General features: G+C 39.9%; 1 protein-coding gene across 4 annotated transcripts in view; it reads left to right on the forward strand.

Moving 5' to 3' along the window:
* TBL1XR1 (TBL1X/Y related 1) overlaps nt 1–21,104 on the forward strand; it is a 109,898-nt gene that overhangs the window by 66,079 nt on the left and 22,715 nt on the right. For 2 of the 4 annotated variants that reach the window (XM_066193584.1, XM_066193586.1), the window contains exons 3-4: nt 4,475–4,542; nt 20,977–21,079. In XM_066193584.1, the coding sequence (XP_066049681.1) occupies nt 21,022–21,079 (58 nt within the window). In that variant the 5' untranslated portion in view covers nt 4,475–4,542; nt 20,977–21,021. The remainder of the gene's footprint in view (nt 1–4,474; nt 4,543–20,976; nt 21,080–21,104) is intronic. The other 2 variants (XM_066193583.1, XM_066193585.1) reach the window with 1 other exon arrangement.

Here is a 21,104-nt window from a genome sequence, read left to right on the forward strand (position 1 = left end):
GCATTTCCAGGCAAATTAAATCCCAGTTTGAGGTACGTGCTCCATCCCAGCTACTTGATATTTGTTCAGAAGGAGCTGAGACTCCAGCAGTACACGGTCACTGCCCTGCAGTTTGGAGCAGCAAGGGCAGCCCTTGTTTCAGAGTGTCCTTGCCTGCTGTCGCTTGTGGTGTTTCAGCTCTTGCACTTTTCTCCTGGGAGAACTTGATGGCACTGACTTAATGGGGGTAAATGGAAAGATGAAGGCTGCTCGTTTTCTGTGCATGGCGAGGGTGAATCTCTGGTCATGGATTCAGAGGCAGGCACGAGGCACGGAGCAGCCTTCTGCTCTCCGAGTGCTGACAGTGATCTTGGTGGATGGCGTAAAATAAAGCTGCTAGAGATTGGCAAGGACAAAAAGGAGAAAAAAATATACTTATTTACCAAATTCTAAAATGGTAAAACGGAGGATTTTCAGGAATGAGAATGATGACTAGCTTTTCAGTGCTTTTGAGTGGCTTACATTTTGAAGGGTGTTTTTTTGGAAAAAGAGCTGCAAGCTCCAGACATCATTTTTAAAGAGTACGCAAAATAGTGGCTGTAGTATTTGCAACACCAGTCATGAAACAGTACTGTTGGAGGCAATCTTTAAAAATTAAATACTTCTGCCTTCCAGTTTTGTAAAAATGTTTCCTGTGTTTGATTTTTTCATTAAGCATATCCTTATAAAACTTAAATGCTTTAAGCCAAGTAGTGTGCATTACAATCAGGCCGAAGAATTGGGATATCTGTCAAACAGAAAGAATGAGAATTTCAGCATCTTGTTTCCAAAACAGTTGCACATCTTGCTTCCTTCATGTGCCCTTGGCAGTCAGTCAGCTATAAGACTTTTTGAGCACCATCGATGTACTGTGAAAATATCCTCTGCACTTTGTAAATCGTTAAGAGGATGAATTATAGAAATGACAGTGGATAAGGAAGAGAAGCAAAGATGCACATTCACTTGGGACATTGCCTTGAGGCTGTGTCATTTGTTGGTTGGATGGTCTTTGAAATAGAGGCATTACAGGGAATAAGTTGTAACGAGCAGATCAAATATCTCATTTATAGTCACACTCATCGCACAGAAAGAAAACAACATCAAAGATTATTAACAGGTGGTCGAGTGGGAAGACAGCAGTAAACAATACTTCCTAAAAGTGGATAATTCCTCTCTCCCTGATGGGCCACATTCAATTTCTAAAATGCACATCAGTATTTCTTATGACCACATAGTTTACTTTTTAGTCTAGTTTCCCCTAATTAATGATTTAAAATCAAAACAAGCAAAACCCTACTCAGTCATTAAAAAAAAAAAAACAAAACTCGTTTGTTGAAAAAAAACCTTTTGATTACTTTTACTTTTTTTTTTTTTAAATTTAAAAATTGAGACTTAAGTCCCAATTGAACAGCAGTAGGGATTTTGTTTAATAGAAATGGAAGAGAAGAAAAGTGAAAAAACGTTGTGGAAAAAACCCCACAAGTGGAATGGGTAAATGGGCTCCATGCTGATGAAGGAGCACGCTCTAGTGGCAGGTTAGTCCAGCATGGCCTTCCCGGGTGCCCATCCTCCACCTTCAGTGATATTAATCAGCTTCTTCAAGAAAGTGACATTTTCACAGAATCTTTTTAAACTTACCATTTCTGTTGCTCCCCAGTGCCAAAACAAGTGCAATGTGTTTACATGTGGCATCATCACATGTATTGGTGGCAGTGAGATGAAATTCCTGCTCTCTAATTAATTTTGCAGTGGGGAAGTGTATGTCTATTTTTGCAGATGGTTTTTAAGTGCACAGATATTTTAAGCTGCAGAGGGAAAGATTTCATGCTCACGATGCACAAATTCTTATGGAGTGTGAGCATTTTAGTAACAGACACAGTTGTTAAGCTTGCCTGTTAGCATCACGTAAAATGTTGGGTTCTCAAAACCTTGCACATTTTTGCAGTGTTTTCTTTTCTAGTCCTCTTCCTCAGGCTGGAAAATTTCTTTACTCCTTCCTCTCTCGTTCAACTTTTTTTTTCTGTAATGAGGCCGTAGGTTTACAGTTTCTCTTCAGATTTCTGAAACACACGTAGATAGGAATCTCGTATGAAAGGAAAAAAAATGCTAAGTAAGTAACTATGAAGCAATCCACAGCTGAAGAGTAGATACAGTAAGGGAAATTATGCCCTGTGATTATAGGTGAGCACCCTGAGATGTGCTTCATTTCTTCAAATCACTTGGTAGAAATATAATTAAATGTGAAGTTTTTATCCTACATCCTTCACTGTATGTTAACGGTTTTTTGCCACAAATTCTATTCACATCACTGACATACATTAAAAAAAACCCCACAAAAAATATTGGTGTTTTTTACTCTTATTTATTAATTTGAAACAGGTTAAAAATACGATTTAGAGGATTCTCTGATGGTTGTGTTATGAGCTGTAAGTGCCTGCAGAAGTAGCTGACTATCAGGAGCCATCTGAAAAATCCCTTCTGTTGCTTAGTCATTCCTAAAAGCCCTGTTAAGCCAGACCCTGCATTTAATTCTTGCTGTTCCCTCAGCCCTCTCCATGCCATGGCTGAGATAACTGGGAACAGGTTTCTGCTGTTATGGGGAGCTCAATGCAATGGTGAATTTCTGGTGTTCAGTGTGTTTTGTGTTTTCTGTGTGTGCTCTGTGGGGAACTGTGGAGAGGAAAGGAATTCCTCTTAAAGCAGCTTCTGTTGAGGGTGTGGTGATTCTCTGCTCTCCTCTGGGGCCTCCGGGTTCTTTCTCTTGTTTGGCATAATTTTGGGGGTAATTTCAGTTATTTACTTGAGCAGAGTTTGTTCCAAATGAAAAATCCTTAATGTAAACACGAAGTGTACAAGGTTCAAAGCATAAAAGTTGAAACTTACTGCTCTGTCGTGTTTGTTCAACCAGCAGGATCAACATCCCCTTTTAATGACCTTTTGCACTTGGAGTTAAAATTTTATAAGCTTTTTAAACTTTGCTTCTGATTATTTTTTCCAGATTAAATTTTAGCAATGCAGTTGGCATATGCAGTTAGGTTTGTAGAAATGATCAAAGCAGTACATAATAGCCTAGCAGAGAATTAAAATTACATTAATGGAGGGTCAGGACCTTTTCGTTTAGTCCTTGTGAACTATTGTCAGTGTTACAGGGAGGACCAGGACACTTTTCCAGTCCAGGGTGGTGGTGTCATGGGTTTTGGAAATTATTGTCCATTTGGCTGTTGGAGGCTTTTCAGGAGGGAAAGAGGAGAAGTTTACTTCATTCTCTTGGGAATTTAAACATGGAAAATGATTGCTGACCAAAATACCCTGAGGTTCCCCAATCTAAAGAGGAAAAAACATTTTCAAGTCTTACTGAGCTTAGCAACAGACTAAATAGCAGAGGGTTTCTTAGAGGTCAGTGGTTGCTTTTAGGATGATGGAAAGTCTGAAATGCTAAGTCCTGTGTAAGGCATGTGTTGCCTTCCTTGGTTTTAATCCTAGTATTAAGGAGGTGCTTGGGAAGTTTTAGTGTTGTTTGTAATGTATTTTGTGTGCCTTTGTAGATGAGTTTAGTACTTAGAAATTTGTTTGTTCTTTTCGAGGTCCTCTTCCAGAGGGCAGCGTTAGTTATTTTACTATTGAGTGAATCTCTCTTCAAACAGCATTTTTTTGACATGTGGATTCTTTTCTTGTGGTGCCCAGTGTTTCTGTGCTTCTGCCTTCAAGTCTTTTCCTTAATCCCTTAGTTTACATAAGATCACTTTCTAATGATTTAATCTGTAATGAATATTGGTGGTAGGAATCACCATGTTACACAAATAAAGGATCAGTAATTATTCTGATCACAGGTGCCTAATGTATTCCTTGGGACCGTTTAAATTTTGAAGTTGCCTATAGAAATTAACTTAATGAGGCTATTTTAAGGATTGTTCATATAACTGGCACTTTATAATTCGTTAGTGTGAAATTCAGCTCCTGCATGGTCACTTTTGAAAACACGGGATGGTTTGATCAAGGGCTTGTGTTTCCCAGTTTTTATCTTCCCTATTGAATCATTTTAGTATGTATTGGTTAACACTGCAATATCTATTGCCCCAGTACTTACCCCTTGGTAAACTTTTTCTGGAGTCTCATGAAATTCCCCTTTGTCAATGTGGACAGACAAAAGGAACAGAAATTCCTTTGAAGCTAATGGGCTGTTCTGTGGTGGGGATTTGCTTTCAACTAAGAAAGTGAGAAGAGGAAAGAGTTGAAACTGTGACTGTAATTTGTTTTTTAAATAAATTCCATGTAAATAATCAAGGTCTCTAATTTTTGTTTATTTTCTTAAACAAGCATATATTGTTATCAGTAGGAACTGAATGTTGTTTTAATTCTTTCAGTAAAAAGACTGGTAGAAAAATAGCTTTTATCCTTTTTTCATCCTTTAAAATAAATATTGATAGAAACTATCATAATATGGTTTGTGTTACAGGTGGTGTAATACCAAGGGCTGTACTGCTGCCACATCACAATTTTGTGGGGTTTCAGAGAGTAGTTCTGGTAAGGACACTCAATGATTTATCTATTTCCTTGTCATAAAAGTGGACTGTAGTTTGGTACAATTTAGTTTTACGTGCATTTACAGTATTTGTTAGGTATCAGTTTCTGCAGTTCACTGAATCCTTACATTAAGTGTTCTTTTATTCCATGGTTTTTAACAGCTCCTTTTGGAGCTGTTAATGTCTCATGTGTAAATCCATACTCGTTTTGTTGAGAGTTACAACACACCAATTCAGAGAATGGAAATATTAACAAATAGACCTTTTGTCAAAACACTTTGTAAAAACTGTATTGTCTCCTTGAAGTGTGGAGTCACTATTGCCTCAGTGTGTATCAGTTCTTTTAAAAGGGTGTAAAATTACTGTATTTTGATTACAGGATGGTTTTTTTCAAGTGCTAAAGTCTTGTCTTCCTAAAGGAAAACACAAGTATGTGGCTCAGAGGGCAAATATCCAGACTCTGTGCTGTTATTAGTGTCTTCTTAAATGTGATGTACAGTCATGAGTTTGCAGTTGTGTTCTTTAAATGTATGTAACTGCAATACCTGTATCATTTCTTTTGATTTTGGAAACTTTCCTTAAATATATTTTCTTATCTCTTGGCTAGAGTTACAAGGAAGATGAGATTACCTCTACTTATTCTTAGAAAGGGAAAATTCCTTGTGCACCAGGCCACCAGCAGCCGTGCTCAAGTACTGTGCTAGAACACAACTGAGCATTTGTTCTTTCAGCAGGAGATAACTGAGACCACATTTGTATCTGTAGAATTTTTAATATATACCATAATTTAACAAATGTCTTGTGGGTGTAGCAGATGTCTTTTCTTTCCCCAGCACCCCCCCCCCTTTTTTTTTTTTAATTTTTTAAATTCACAATCCCTTAAAATTTTGGCAAGCTCTCTTTGTGTGCTGTCTTAGGTCATTAGAAGGCCCTCAGAAGAGAGAGGGAATTTGTTTTAACAAACCTTACCTTGCCAGTAGACCTCCACAGTGTAGAGAAGGATATTGCTGGTGTTCTTTGTGGCCTTGCAGGGTAGTGTTGTACTGGCTCTGCTCCAACACGTCACTTAAGCAGTTGAAGGCAGTGGGGGGCTAGAACATGTTTAAATATTCTTCTGGATTTATCTGTATCCATGTGTAGTTTTAAAAACGAGATGGGCTCCACAAGAACTTCTCAATGGGATTTTCTGGTCAAGCTAAGAAACAAATAAGGTCTTTATGTGTTGGAGGTATTGAGGAGAGAGAGGGGTGTCCTTGCTTGAGAAGTCTCTGGACTGATAAATGAAGGAAGCGAAAGGTGTTGCAAGTTGTGAGTGAATAGACTGAAGCCATTTTCCCTTCTGCCATTGCATTAGGTTAGTTTATGTAAAATAATTGGGCATGGTACTACTCACACTGTGTGATTTCCAGTCCTGTAAGTACCTCAAGCATGTAGGCTTACTTTACTGTTTCTAAGTCTTGGAGTGGCAAGAAAATGGGCTTTCAGATTTACAGGAGAGAAATGGCTTTGGAAAGGTTTGAGTAGCATCACTCAAGAATGTTAAATGGCAATTCTGCAAAGTAAAAACATCATAGCTTTATAAATATTGTAAGAAAAGAAAGATGATGGGAGCTCTTTGGAGTCTGAGAAATACTGAAAATTTTTCAAAATGTTGTGAGCAATTTGTGCAGTACTTATTAAAGTATAATGTCATCTGGAGAAGTCATGGACTTCTTCCTCTCTATCATCTCTTTATTTTCAAATAATGCTGCCATTACTGGAAATGGGTGAGCAGAATTTTACGTGCATAGAATCTGTTTGAGGTGTGAGGTAAAGATAACTGAAGATGGTGAGTTTCTTTTTGTGAAAATCCATTCTATCTAAATTGTTTGACTCTGAACAAGCAGAAGTAGTTACTGTGATTGGTTAATTTTGCAAAAAGCAGAGCAGAGGTCACTTGTGGGACAAGCTGCAGACCATTTCAGTGCAGCTGCCTGTGTAATAGTGGCCTGCAGTTACAACACAGGGTGTATTTCCATCTCTGCTAATGTTTGAGCTTGACTCAGCAAAACTGGTTTTTCTACACAAAGCTGTGGTTGTGTTCCCAACTGCATCAGTGGAGGAGCATTTTAATTCAAAATAGCACCTTCTGCTGGAGGGGGGTCCTCATCGGACAGATGAGGTATTGTCAGGTTTTGAATAGTTTGCCTCAAAGGGGATTAATTAAAAAATTAGTGAGAACAGATGTCTGATGTTGGCCTGATCAGTCTGAAAGAAGAGGAAATGTCCTGGGTTTGAACTTTTTATCTTAATTGGATCCCTTGTGACTTTCAGCCCATTTGATAAGAGTTTCTTCAATGGACTCTCCTGCTTCTACTGTACAGAGCCAACAGCTTTAAATTTTAAGGGTTTTATGTGTGGGTATAGGCACTCAGGCAGGTTTTTGCATACAGCTTGGGAGGATGATTCCTTCACAAAACAAAAACTTCATATACCACAGGCTGCTTTAGTATAGCTTTTTAAAATCCCATGTGCTATACAGAAAAGCAAAATAGTGTTCTTTTAAACTACTTTTAAATGTATTTTTTGAATGTCATTATATATTCTTCTACAGGTGTGTTCAGGCTCCTTTTACCAGTTAGACCTTCTGTAGAGTGCCAAATTAGCAAGAGGAACATTTGGTATGCTGCTTTAATCTTCTAAGATCAACAATGCAATTACTTCTAGAGATGCAGGTGACTTTGCAATGTGGAGGAGCCGTCTGGGGCTGTGTTATGGCAGGCACAATCATCCAATCTCTGGGAATTTTTCCTTTGCAGTAGTATAAATATGCCTTTAGACTTAAGCACTGATGAAGTATCAGAACTTGGCATTTATTCAAAGTTGTCCTTAGTGTGGGATAATTTGAGTTAGGCAAAATATCCCAATTTCTGCAGGCAAGGAAAGAACCGTGTTTTTATTTTTCAGGGCTTTCTGTAAAAGAAAAGACTTCTCTTGATGATTCAGATATTGGAACAGTTCCCAGTTTAAAAAAAATGTATATTGCAGGCTATGGAAAATGTGGCTGATGACACTGACAGTGTCGTGTGCCTTTTCCATGTATTATAGGCATATCACTTCAGCATACATGCTATTCCTTATATTCTGTCAAAAGACCCTTGGTACAGTTTCATTTTGAGGGAAAAAATAAAAAGCAGATGCTGAAGGCAGGAAGGTGATCATCTTAATGTCTAGATAATTTTTGGAGACACGACAGAGTTTTTCATCACATATATATATATATATATATATATATATATATATATACTTGAAGAGAAAACTCAATACGACTTCGTATTGAACTTTGGGTGTAGCTAATATAGATGGAGATGTCTCTGCCAAAATACACAGCACTAATACCTGGACAGTACAGGTTTTGTTCATGAAAACCTCCGCAGTCAGATTGGAGGTATGGCACAGAGTAGGACGTAGGGATGCAGAGATGGAATGTCTGCACTGAGGGTGGTTCCCGTAGCCGAAACTGAAAATTGTATAAATTAAGGGAAGAGATGCTTGCAGGCTTGGAAAACAACCCGTCCCTTGTTGCAGAGTTCCTGGGGGTGAGGTGTTTTTGTCAGAGCTGCCTGTGTGCCCAGCAGGGTCTCGTGTTGTGCAGTTGGGCATCCAGAGTCACAGTGGGGCTGGACCGAGGGTCCCTTGGTTGTCACCCGCTGCCTCCTGAGCCCTGTGACAGCCCTGAGGGGACCATGATGACAGAATGGTGGCCCAGGAATGCCCGATCTTTCATTTTGTAAAAGTAAAGCAGCACTCTGCCCTAATGACTGACCCCTACCCCACCTCTGGGCCGCCTTTTCCAGAGCTGTTTAAGGAACACACTCCTCCTTCCCGGCTGCCTCGGCAGCTCTGAGATGTTGCTGGGGTTTCTGTTGCTTTATTCCTCCATTACTTCATGATAGATCACACCAGTATTGCAGATTGGCATACAGAGGAATGAAAGAAGAAATGGGAATTTTTACATTGGTCTCACATTCCTGGTATTCTGGGTTGCATATGGAAAATAGGCTGAGTACTGTGATGATGCTGTGTCACTGCCTAGGACAATGAATCAGTGCTGTCTGCAGCTGCAATTGTTTGTGTTCATGAGTGGCCATGCCCAGTGTCTATAGCAGGGCTGAGATCATGGGTATTAAACCCCTTCTGTAATATTTGATTTAAGTTTAACAAATAAGAAGAGCTTTGTCTCTTTGAGTAACAAAATTAATGTTTTTCAGGCAACGTTTATTTCTTAATTTCTTTCATGGCTTTTGAGACCTTATCATGGTCTTGGTAGGAAGTAGCCACTAAAGGCAAGAACTTCACATCCTGTTCTTCCTTAGAAGTAATTCTGATATGGCATCTAAGTGATCTAGGCGCTTCTGGAAAATTTAGCTGCCTAACTTCAAAGTTCACCTGAAATTAAATCTTGAGGTGCCCAAGTAAATACAGCCCGTTTCTGATCCACTTCATGGGCCCTTTTTCTGAAATAAATTTATAAATATTAAATTTAATTCGTACATTTTTTTAAAATGAGGAATATCTGATTTAACTTTTTCCCCTGCTAATTAGTCTTTAATTATTAAAAAAAAAAACAACTTAGGTGAAGATGGTTACATAGGTCCCCTTTGCACCTGATGTTGTTCACACAGGCAACTGATTCCTGTCATTTGTCCTCAGACATTGCAGTTTGATTATTCCTGAACAAAAATGTGCTGTAGTTGTAAGATGGCTTCCTAAAGACTCCGAGCTGTGGTTTACGCTTTTTAATGCTGGTGTTGCTTTTGGTTTTATTTAAGAATAAGGTGGTGTTGTGGGTGGCATTGGTGGAGTGGTATGAGGAAAGGAGGCTTTTTCTGTAGATTAGCAACCAGTAGGGCAGGGATAGTGCAGGAGTGTGGGAGTAGACATAGCTCTTGGAGATTCACACGTATTCTGGTTTTGCATTCATGTGACCAATTGCAGAAACACGTTATCTGTGACTTTTGGGTTTGCAAAAAGTAGAGGAGTTTCTGCTTTTTTAGAGACCCTGCACTCATAATGGTGATTTACCTCCAGATTTCCACAGGCTCATTTCAGGCTGCTTTAGTGAACAGAGGTGGATGTGAAACTTCTTGGGCAAAGCAAAGAGTGGAGTTTTTAATCTGAGGGTAGACTTTCTTAAGCTTTCTTTGGGACTTCATTCATGCACAATGCTGCAGTCAGTTGTGAGTTACGCATCTTTAAATGTCTTGAGGTGAACATATTGGGGCTAGAAGAACTTGTCAGTTTACATTTAATTTATTCCAGGCTTTAGGATATGTTTCATGGCTGTGGAAAAGTTTGAATACTAAAGATGATGAATGTTAGCCTATATTTTCAATACCAAATTCTGCTGGCTAACTGCATTGGATTTTTTGCATGTTTATTACTGGGTAAATGGAGTAAAGCTTGTTTAAAGTGCAGTGTATTTCTGCTATTAATGTTCACAAGTGCCAATCTACCTGTTTGCCATTAATCCACAATTTATGAGTAATACTGACCTTGTCCTAAGAAGTCAGAGGTATTCAAGGTTTTTTTGTTAAATCCACAACAAACCCCTGCATTGTTAGTATAACTAATTAATTGTTTTCCCTGTCCAAAGGGCACTCTCTTCTTTTTCTTCAGTCCAAATTTAAAAATAGATAAAGAAATCTGACCTCCTCTTCAGTAAGTAGCAGGTTCCGATGTAGCTGCTCTTGAGCTGACTCTGTGATTAATGACCACTAGAGCTGGAAATTATCTTTCCTTGTTAACAGTTCATATTTTCTTGACTTGAAATTTCAATAAATTGTAACTAAAGGATCTTCTCTATGTCCTGTGGAGTTGCTAGGTTGGATTTTTTTCCTTTTTTCACCCCATTATGGTATTCTCTCACAGGGGTTTTGTGTTTCATCCTTAATTTTTCAGAAACCCAGGACTCAGAGCTGTTACTGTTCAACAAGACATCTGCCTGAGGAAAAGAATTGGCAGCTTTTATGCACCACAAAGGAATTTCAGCAAAATTATTTATTCCCGAACTAGATTCTGCCAGAGTACATAATTCCAAAACTTCTTTTCTCATGGGAAAGGCATAAAAAGACCAGGTTTAACAATGGGGAAATAAACTGGGTTTATTTGTGTTTAGAATGGATCAAAGCCTCTTCAAGACCTGTTCTGTGCACTGAGCACCACATTACTGCCTCTCTCTTTTTCATATGTTTATATCATTGACACTGCTGGAGCTGTACTGTGCCTGATAATCCCTGATCTCTTCTAAAATAATGTAGGGGTCAGGAAAGATGCTCACACACACAGACAGAGCATCCTTCCACTCCAGATAATGCTTCTCCTGCTCCATTTATATGGTCTGTATTATTTATGGAGTAGTTCTGTAAACTTCTTACACTGAAAATAATACCTGCACTTGCAAATAACTTAGCAGGTGCTTAAAAAGCTGAGGTGAGAGTGTTCAGGCTCAGACCTGAGGGAGTGGAGCCTTTGTCGGAAAAGGTCATGTTCATGGAGCTGTCTGTGCCCAGACTGATGCATGTTTGGTTTTTAGTTTTAATTTGGTTGTTCACTAGGAAAGAGGAACCAGTCCCAAAAGACCTGCAGAAATTTAGTATAGTTACCCAAGTAATGATACCAACCTTAATAAAACCCCAAAATACAGTGGTTTGCAAAAAAGCCTATTCATTCCAACGCCATCGGGCAGGAGCGGCCAGCAATGAGTGTTTCCAGAGTTGGACTCTGGCAGAATTCACTGCTCTCAGAACTGCTGGGCAAGGGGTGCTTGGATCCCTGCAGGCTCAGCCTTGCAGGTCCCCAGTCACACCACAAAGCACAATTTGGAGTCTTTATTTTGCTGTTGGTGTTGCAAACATTCTAGATGTGCAGTATGAAATCGACTTGAGCAAGGAGGTGCCCAGCTAACACGCTGTGCTGAGTTGTAGGCACCAGCTTGGGGCAGGGAGGAGGTGCTGGTTGGCCCTGGTAGACCTGTCCTGGACCCAGTTTCTGCACCTGTTCAGGTGCTGGGAACTCAGAGCAGTGCTGTGCAGGTGTCACTCCCCATCACCTCGAATTCGTGTTGTTATGGCAACATTAAAAAAAACTTCCTTATCAAGAGTGAGGGAACCCATTCTGGTAAATACACTAAAGTGAGTCAGACAAAGGCCTTTCTCCTGCAGGCACTCAGGGCACCAGGCTAAACAAACAAGGACAAATGAAATGAACAGGGTTTACTTGGACTAGAAAACACCGTTGTTTATGATGAATTGAATGGGTTTTTTTCCAACCAGCAGAATTTATTTGTGCAAATTGTTAGCAGCTTATGTTGTAATGGAAGAGTAATGGAAGAAGGATATGGAAAAAGGCGTGATTGAAGAAGGTACAGATGAATGCTCTGATGAGCAGATGGTGAGATGGGCTTAGGAGTGCAGAGTATGTGTAGGCAGTGCACAGTGAGGAGGTGAAAACCAGGGCAAATGCGTGACCACAGGCTTGAGATCGGATGTCAGATCAAGAGATGAAAGCTGGAAGATGGATCACCAGCTTGGTAAAGATAGCAAGAGCAATGGACAGAAGCAGCAAAAGGGTGACACTGCATGAAAAGGGAAAAGGAGCCCGTACAGCTGTATGAAAAAATCCCCAGTCAAGATAGGGCTGCTGTTGTAGAAGTGCAGAAATACCTTCCCACGGCTGCTTCGGGGAACTACATCTGCTGTTTTATTACCAGCAGGTAGCAATGTAAATATTTTAATCATAACAAATAGAATCCATGCCAGACTATACAGTCACTAATCACCATTCCACAATAAGATTTACAGAACACACAACCCCCCCCACAAAAAACCACAGACAACTGAAAACTGACTAATTACAAAAGTCTGCCCAAACTTGGGCGGTTTTCCATGGAGAAATAAGTAGCATTAGTTGGAAATGAGTCTTCTTTTGTAAGCCATCAGCATCCAGCTGCAGCCTGGTGAAAAAGTGTGTCACTGTTAGTGCGCCAGTATCCATCAGCTCAAGCAATTGATGTAGATGTAATCACTGTCTCTAATAGAAATAAAGTCAGGGTAATGGAACATTGTCACAGGATCAATGTCTCCTGTTTTGAAAATAAACCCCCTCAGCTTTGCTTTTGCATTTATGTACCAGCAGGCGACCACATCATTCAATTCAATTGACACAGTCCCTTAGAGCCCTGAATGATCTATTGTGGGAACATCAGGAAGAACATATTGGAACAAATGGAAAGTTCCTGATCAGACTTACGGGCCACATTATTTAATAGGTTTTCTAGCAGTGAAAATGAGAATAAATCAAGTGAGAGGAGAAACTTAGCATGGTATAGAGATTTTTAACCCTATTTAACTGTTAATTTCTAGAGGTTCTTAATCAAAAAGATTGAACCACAAGAGTTGTGTTTATTTTCAGTGGTGGTGTTCACAAATAGAAAAGCATTTTTGGAGCTTGCCACTCCCCACTGTAGTCTCAGCAGAAGCCCTTGATAGGGCTCATTTTGACTGACTCAAGGGCTCTTCTCAATCTGTTATTTTTTCAGAATTTCTTACACAGTTTGATCCAAGCAAGGTTTAATGGGTGTGCTCCCACATTCATCCATAATTAATTTCTTTCAAAGGCTTTAATGCGGCACAGGAGATCAGCAGCCATATAGTTAAAACCAGGTGCGTGCCAGAAAGGAGTATAGCAGATTTTAAACAATGTTGCAGGAAAGGCTTTTTCCAGTTTTCACCTTTCTTGGACTTGATTCCAGCAGCTGTTCTGTGTCTAGATCCAGGCAGCATTAGCAGGCAGCTATTTTAGCACTTAGTAAAGCCACTGAACAATTTCACAAAGCCTTCTTGAGACAGGGTCTAAAAATTTGATTGCAGAAGTCTTTATTTATTGGAATTAGGTATTCCTGAAGGACTGTAGCTCTGTCTAAAGGGACATCCTTCTAATGGCCTAAGAATGGAAGCTGCAGAGCTTGTTTGATGTTACCACTGTTCCTGAGATGCCCCTCTAATAAGATGGTTTTCCATTTTGAGGGACAGATGGACAGATGTCTCTCCCTGGAGGAATGCCAGGCATTTGTCTGGTGCTTCCCTCTCCATTACAGAGATATATTTAGCACACGGAGCCTGGAATTTGGACCTTGCAGGTCATCTTAAAGTAATCCATACTGGCCAGACCTACACTAGTGCTCCCTCAGGTGATTCTGCTAATTCTGGTCATCAATCAGGACCAATCACTTTCTAATCAGTTTTACAAATGCTACATTTCTAGTTTTGCTGCCATAACTTTCTGTTCAGCTTATGTGTGGGTAGGACAGTCCAACCCTGAAGGTCATCTCATCAAGCCACAGGTTCTTCTTTTCTAAAAATGCCTTTGGTTTGGATTAGACAATTGATCAAGGAGCATTTCATAATGTTTAGCTATATTTCCTGGTGTGTTCTGGTAAATTTAAGTTTTGAAAGAGGGTGGTGGTTTAACCTTTGAACTACTATGTCTGGACAGTTTTCATTTAATCCCAGTTTGTCTCCATCAGGGGGCCTGAGATCTGTGATTAAAAATCTTTCATCAAACAAGATATTTGGGCTTGGGATCTTGTGGGGAGTCAGGGATGGATGGTGTTCATGAAGTAATCAAAAGTGAGGCAGAACTAACTGCTGGAGGTTTTACTGCATGTTCTGAGCAGCTGAGTTTGGCTTTTAAGTTATAAAGGAGCACATTTGCATCTGCAGAAGGATGTATCAGGAGTAGCTCCATTTCAGCTAGGTTGTAATTGTCATGCAGGAGAGTTGTGCCTTTAAAGAGATGTCACAGAATGATTGGCATTGGAAGGGAGCTCTGGAGATCCTTTCGTCCATCTGTGTCTGCTTTCATTGTTACCCAGAGAGCTGAAAAGTCTTTAAAATACTAATAAACAATACGTCTTTACTATTCTGATACAGGAAATAAGGAGAAAAATCTTCCCCAAACATCATTTCTTCTGGTGTTGCATCGTAATGATGAAAAGAAAAAAAGGCTTAAGAACATCAAGTGGTGAATAAAGTGTCAGTACCAGAAATATCCCTGTATCTTTGGTCAGCCTAGGGATTTACAAAATGTGGCTGCCAAGAATCACTGCAAGATGCCCTGTAGCTGTCCAGGAAGATGTATTTTGAACTCTAGAAAACACAGAATTTTGCAGCGTTGTAGCCATAGCCATGGAAATGCAACACTGGGTGTGCTGTCGCTTGTGTCTGTGCTGTAACATCCGGAATTCCAGCCTCCTGGGCCACACAGCATATGACTTTGGGGAGGAGATTCCTAGTTCAGTAATTAAATACTACTTTGCTCTAGGCAAAATCAACAAATGGGCTTCATCTGCAGCGTATTTTGTAACTGGACTCAGGACTGGGCTGCATTTTTCAGATAAGTAGACAGTAACTTACTTTTAGCCAAGGTTTTGGGTGGTTTTGTGTTCTATTGTGAGTTTTGTTTGGTTTTTATTTTTTTTTCCTTTTCTTCCCTTTCAGGGTTGTAATTCTTTTTCTTCAGAAGATTTCAGACTGGCTTTGTCATCTTGTATTCTTCATACTCTCAAATTGGCATGGAAAGGCAGAGACTGTTGCCATAAATTAGGTCACTAAAGCTGAAGTACAGAATACAAATATTTATCGCCTGAGCTAAGGAAGGCAATTCAGATGAGGAAAGGAAAAGTTACTTTTTTTCAGTGTTCAGAAATTAAGCTGGATTCCTGAGGTTAAAAGCAAAGCAATAGAGTTAAACAATGAACATGAGGAGCATCTCTTAGTTTAAATTACTGGAAGGAAAACTAGCAAAACCTGATGATATAAGAAATCAGTAAGAAGGTTCATAAGATAGAGTTACAGATAATTTTTTATACAAGTGCACATCTTACACATTACTAAATCTTAAACAAAAGGGCATTTAGATAATAACAATTTAGAGGAACAGGTAAAAATGCAGAAAATGAGAACACTCTTTTGAGATATTAGAGAAAACACTTGGGCATTTAACTTGAAAAAATGTTTTTATTTTAATTCAGAATATTAGAATTCCTAACTGCAAATCATCAGATAGTAGGAAAACTTTGCTAAGGGTTCAGTTGTACTGTGCCAAATACAATATTGGCCTCCATCTCTCAAGTGAAGATGTGAAAGAGCAAATAGGAGTGCTTAGAGCAAGTAGCTGATACACTTGAAGAAAAATCAACCTTTTTTTTTTTCTTTTTCAAGTGTGACAAAATGTTCATTTTGATTGAAATTGGTGTCTAATAAATTCTTACACAGAAGGATGTACAACACGAGTCGTAGACTGTATGCTTGATATAAAGCAGCCACTAATGAATTTTATGAGTTTTCCTTTATGCAGCATTTCTAAAGGGCTATGTAGAACTCTTCTTTGGATGTAAACTTGGAAATTTCATCAGCCATTGGGGATGATCCCACCATGTCTCGGAGAAGAGCATTTGGAGAAAGCTTTAGTTAACAAGGAATGGTGTTTTGTGGTTTAAATCTCCAGTTCTGTAACCTTTGGTGGCTTTGGTGTCTGAATGAAATCCTGCTGAAACCTCACACATCCAGGAGTTTGTCAGGTCTGAGTGGCTGGATTGAAATAGCAGCCTTTGCTCTTTTTCTTTTAATCATCATGGCCATTAAAAACAAGAAAGACTCTTAAGCAACAACTGATAAAATGTCTATATGCACATATGCTAGCAAATTATTTGTCTGGATTTCTTGCAAGAGAGGAAAAAATAAAAGCTCTAATGGCCATATTTCTGTTTTAAGGGGTTTATTGTTTCTGTAGCCAGACGTCTGTTTTCTAGGTATAAATGCAGCAGCCTGTTTATGTCTGAACATTAAACATTCTTCAGAGCTACCCAGAGCATTAGCTGCTTCCTTTAACATATCATATTTGGTATCAAACTAATGATTGGTATGTTTTGGGGGAATTATTATTCACAGCAGCCTGTCAGGTTTTCCTGTTATCCTTCCTATTGGGAATGTGTTAGAGCCTGCCTACAACTGCAGAAGTATCACTTTCTTAGGCTGTTATTTGATGACACAATAACTAATTGTAGTGTAACTCCAGTATACATTATCAAATGGTGATTAAGAGATGCCCATGAATAATCTGATGGATAAACTTTCTCTGCCAGTTCAAGTTTGTCGGAAAAAAAAAAAACCCTAATCAACCAAAAATCCTATTAGGCCAGGAGCCATATCGGGCAGCATCTGTTCTCCAGCATTTGGCATGAACCTGGACAAGGAGTACAAAGCTAGTCCAAACGTGTGGAGTGGAATAATGATTTGTCAGAAACACAACCGTGTTTGCACTGCTGGGCACTGATTAGCTTGCAGATCTGGTGTTAGTGAGAGTGGAATTCCATCTCCTTTTTCATGGATTTTAGTTGTAAGTTTTACCCCAGGTGTGAAGTGTGTGAATGGTCCTCAAGGGACAGAGGTGCTGGGGTGAGACCTGCTCTGTCTGCCTTGGGGCAGGCACAGAAACACAGACACACTTCCGCCAGGTTGGGAGCAAACCAGGTCGGGGCTGGTGTTGTCTCTGGGATAAGAAACCTTGTTTCCTTGGAAAAAAAGTAGCTTCCAAATGAGTTTGTGTATGATTCCTGGCGTGGAATGAGTGGGTCAGTTTCTGAAGCACAGGCGTGTGTCTTGTCTGCTCCTGACCAGTTCCTGTGTAAATCAAGGCCAGCATCTCTATAGACAGTTGACTTTTATGGCTGATGTGTGTTATGCCTGATAAATTTTTGGGACTTTAGGGACTTTCTATAACAGCATTAAAAATTACCTGGGATATCTGGATGTTGTGCTGATTCTAACTGAGCCAGTGGTGCTACAAACCACAGGCCCATCCTCTGGGAAGGGAAATAAAACCTGAGAAGAGGCGTGCTGAAATGGACTTTCTTTGGAGCAGGGAATATCGATCCTGGTGTGGTCCTGCGAGCAATTTGGGCATCATTCTTAAACTCTCATGCCCATCCTTTTCTTACCTCTCACGGGGTATTTTGTTTATTTATTTAATCAATCCCGGTTTTACCAGTGAGGAATCTGCTTCTCATGTGCTGTGCCTGCTCCAGGGTGCAAAACAGAACTAGAGGCAAGAGGGAGAGATTTCCTTTTCAAGCATAATTGGATCTAAAACAGCAATGTGGGTGCATCATACTTTACCATGTAATTCCACTGGATGTTTTGAGGAAGACCTGGAACGTTTCTAAGGGCAAGGGGGGAAAAAAAAGGGCTTTAAGGATCTCATCACATTTTTAGAATGGGTTTGGGACATAAAGCTGCAAATATTTTAAGGTATTTTTAATGGTCCCTATGAAAATTAGGCTACAAATCTAAGACTGCTAGGAATTACATGTTAACTTCTACTTATTTTTGTCTCATTTTTAATGTGTCTCTTCGGTGATTTAATTTCTGCATATAAAATGAAGAGCAATATTAATATCTATTAAAGTGGCCGAAATAAGTAGTTGATTGCTTGTGGAAACAGTGAATTTGGGGGGAATTAGCCAGCAGTGATGAAGTCATTTTTTTAGGATGTGGGGTACATGGGTCCATTGTCATAAACAATTTGAGGGTTGGCAGCGTAAGCCTGGAGTTAATTCAGAGTGTGTCAAAGGGAAATAATTATTGGATCCTCTTCTACTGGATTTTCTCTTTAACGTGACATTTTGCTTTGGGTTGGAAGGAAGCTGGTTTGTTGTTGCTTCTTCTTCTCGCATCTCTTGTGTCACTTGTCCCCAGGCTCCGCCTGAGCCGCGGGGCCTGGGCTGGGGGAAGCACAGAAAACACCTCCGAGAAAACGCAAATGGGCGCCGAAAACACGCACAGAGCAGCAGCATTTCGGTAAAACACCGGCCCCTTTCGCACCCTTCGCAGTTTCGTGCCCCTCCTCAGGCAAGGCGTGTGTTGGTGGGAGCCGTTCGTGTGTTTTTCTGGCGGCCGGGGTGCCGCGGCCGGTGCTGCAGTGCCACCTCCCGATAGCCGGGCGGGACGGAAGCTCCTTGTGCAAAACCTCGGGAAAAGGAGGCTCCTTTCATCCGGGACGGGTGAAGAGCACTTTTGACAAGCTAGCAAAACGTTAGGGGATTTTTTTCTTTTTTTTTTTCCCCCTTCAGCTACCCAGCGAACGTAACAGGTATATTGATGTGGCGTCTCCACGGTTCTGCTTTGAGGGGGGAGCCCTCTTGAAATAAATAATTCAGGACCTCTCTGTGTGACAAATAGCACTTTCATCAAGATTTCTGTGGTTTGATCTGTCGGTTTTGGTGATGCAGCAAGATTTGGAATATTGGTGGCGGACTCGTGAAACAAATAGTGCCATTTGTGTGTGTGTGAACATAATGTAAAAAAACCTTTTTTATGAGTCTCTTTAAAGTTAATTACCTTCGCTTCTGAAGGAAAATATTGTTCCTCTTCCTACAGCATTTTTCTGTAAAAAACAGTCTTAAAGATAATTTGCACCACGTATGGCAACAAAACATAGCTGAATAAAATCCGTGTTTCATCCTGCACATGGTGGAATCAGTTGCTAATGTATGAAATGGCTAAAATGCCATTCATTTTACATTCTGCTCAGTAAACGATTCCTCAGAGTGTATATTGGAGTTTGGCAGGGATGTGTTGTATGGCTGGGGCTGTCGAGGGGTGGAGTAGGGTTGGTATCAATGTACCTTCCTTTACCATTTGTGTTGCACTGGAAGTCATTGTCTTGGGGCAGCTTTTTCCTTTAGAAATGAGAAGGATTTCAGTAGAACTAATTTTAGTTTTTTCCTTAAGAAACTAAAGCCATCTCCCCCCGCAGCATGGCTGTGATCTGGGTGGCCACATGCCTGGGGCAGGTTTGGGGATGTCCATGTGTGGTTTCAGGCAAATAAACTCCTTTTCATACCCGAGTTCATCCTTTAGCCTCTCCTCTTCTTGAGGGGTTTGATTGAGTCTTGTCTTTACAACGTGATGGGACCTGTGGGAAAGTCACATCCTGGAGGGCTGTTCCTGCTGTCCAGTTTAGCTGCAGCTGACTGGTAAAACTCAAAGTTAGGCGATGAGAAGAACAGTGTGGTCATTTTCTCCTGTTACCTTGGGGGTTCTTGCTAGGAAAAGATGCCCAGGGAGAATACACATGGCAGCCTCATAATGCCGGTCATAACCTTGTAGTTGTTACTTTCTGTTGTATTCTGCACTTCCCCACTGGAGGAGCAGTGGCAAGTGGCCCGACTTTTTATTTTGAACAATGTAGGAAAACCCATTCTCTAGTACTTTTTAACATCAGATCCCGGGTCAAACTTTGTCAAATAACAGTAGGAAAGTCACTTGCTTTCTCAGACTCCAGTTCTGTAGGAGAAACAGTGGTGGTGGTCAGCTGGGTAAAAACCTGTGAAGGTTTGCTGATGAAAAGTGCTGGACAGATAATAGGCGCAGGGAGTGGACATTATTTTATCACATGTCCTGGAAGCTGATGTTTTCACTTGCTTACTTGGAAAGGTCAGAGTTTTCTAGCATTCAGACATCATGAGAATGTTCGCAAAAATGTGACTGAGTTAGAAAAAATACTGTATTCTGGCTCTTCGTTTAAAGACTCTTGCCTCATATTTTCTAAGTTTAAAATCAAAAGGATGTGTAGTCTGATACATTATTTGTCTTTCTAAATGTTTGTCATTAGTAAAATCAAGGAAATATTGTGTGTGTGTAAATATATATATATATCCCATTAATATTTTTGAAGCAGTGACTGAGAGCCTAAAGAAATGTTAGGGAAAATGGACTGTTTAGGTTTTTTTCTAATGTAGAGAATTCCTTTTGCAAAGCCAAAAGGTATGGCTGAGATGTTTTCTAATCTTTAGCAGGATTAGGTGGGCTTGCTTTGAACAGACACCGTGTTGTAGCTCATACTGTTCTGTACCTTTTCACTAGAGCAGGAGTACTTGAAAATTGGAGTAGATTAGAATATAAAAAGTGAGAACCTACCTGGATGCCAATGTGAAACCAAGTTCTTGGTCTTTGTTAACCAGGTGGAGAGTGGCCCATGTTATAAAAAATGTGTTCCATAGCAGTAATATAGATTGGACGAAACTTACTTGATTATTTTTTGAAACCTGTGAACTGAGGCCTTTTTAGTACTGGTATTAAACAGCAGAGTTCCCCAGTCCATACCAACTTGCATCATATAAGAATCCGGCCCTTCAATATTTAATTCACTGACCTTTATTTTGTGGTGAGACAAATGACTTTTTAATGACTCCAGGAGACTTATTTGCATTATAAAATAAAGCCATTGACTATGCTGCCAGGGAGCTACTTACTTTATAAATATAGCATTTGTTGGGAAATACCTATTAGGTACTAAAAATATTTAATTGACCTACTTTTTTTTTTATTTGCAGGGTTGTGTCCTTTGTTGTGACCTCATGGTTTAACTGGGAATAAAGATGAGTATAAGCAGTGATGAGGTTAACTTCCTGGTATATAGATACTTGCAAGAGTCAGGTGAGTTTTTACAATTCTGGTTATT

The sequence above is a fragment of the Chamaea fasciata genome, unplaced genomic scaffold (assembly GCF_029207755.1).
Source record: "Chamaea fasciata isolate MVZ Bird 193981 ecotype frontalis unplaced genomic scaffold, bChaFas1.0.hap1 SCAF_11, whole genome shotgun sequence".
Classification (NCBI taxonomy): domain Eukaryota; kingdom Metazoa; phylum Chordata; class Aves; order Passeriformes; family Sylviidae; genus Chamaea; species Chamaea fasciata.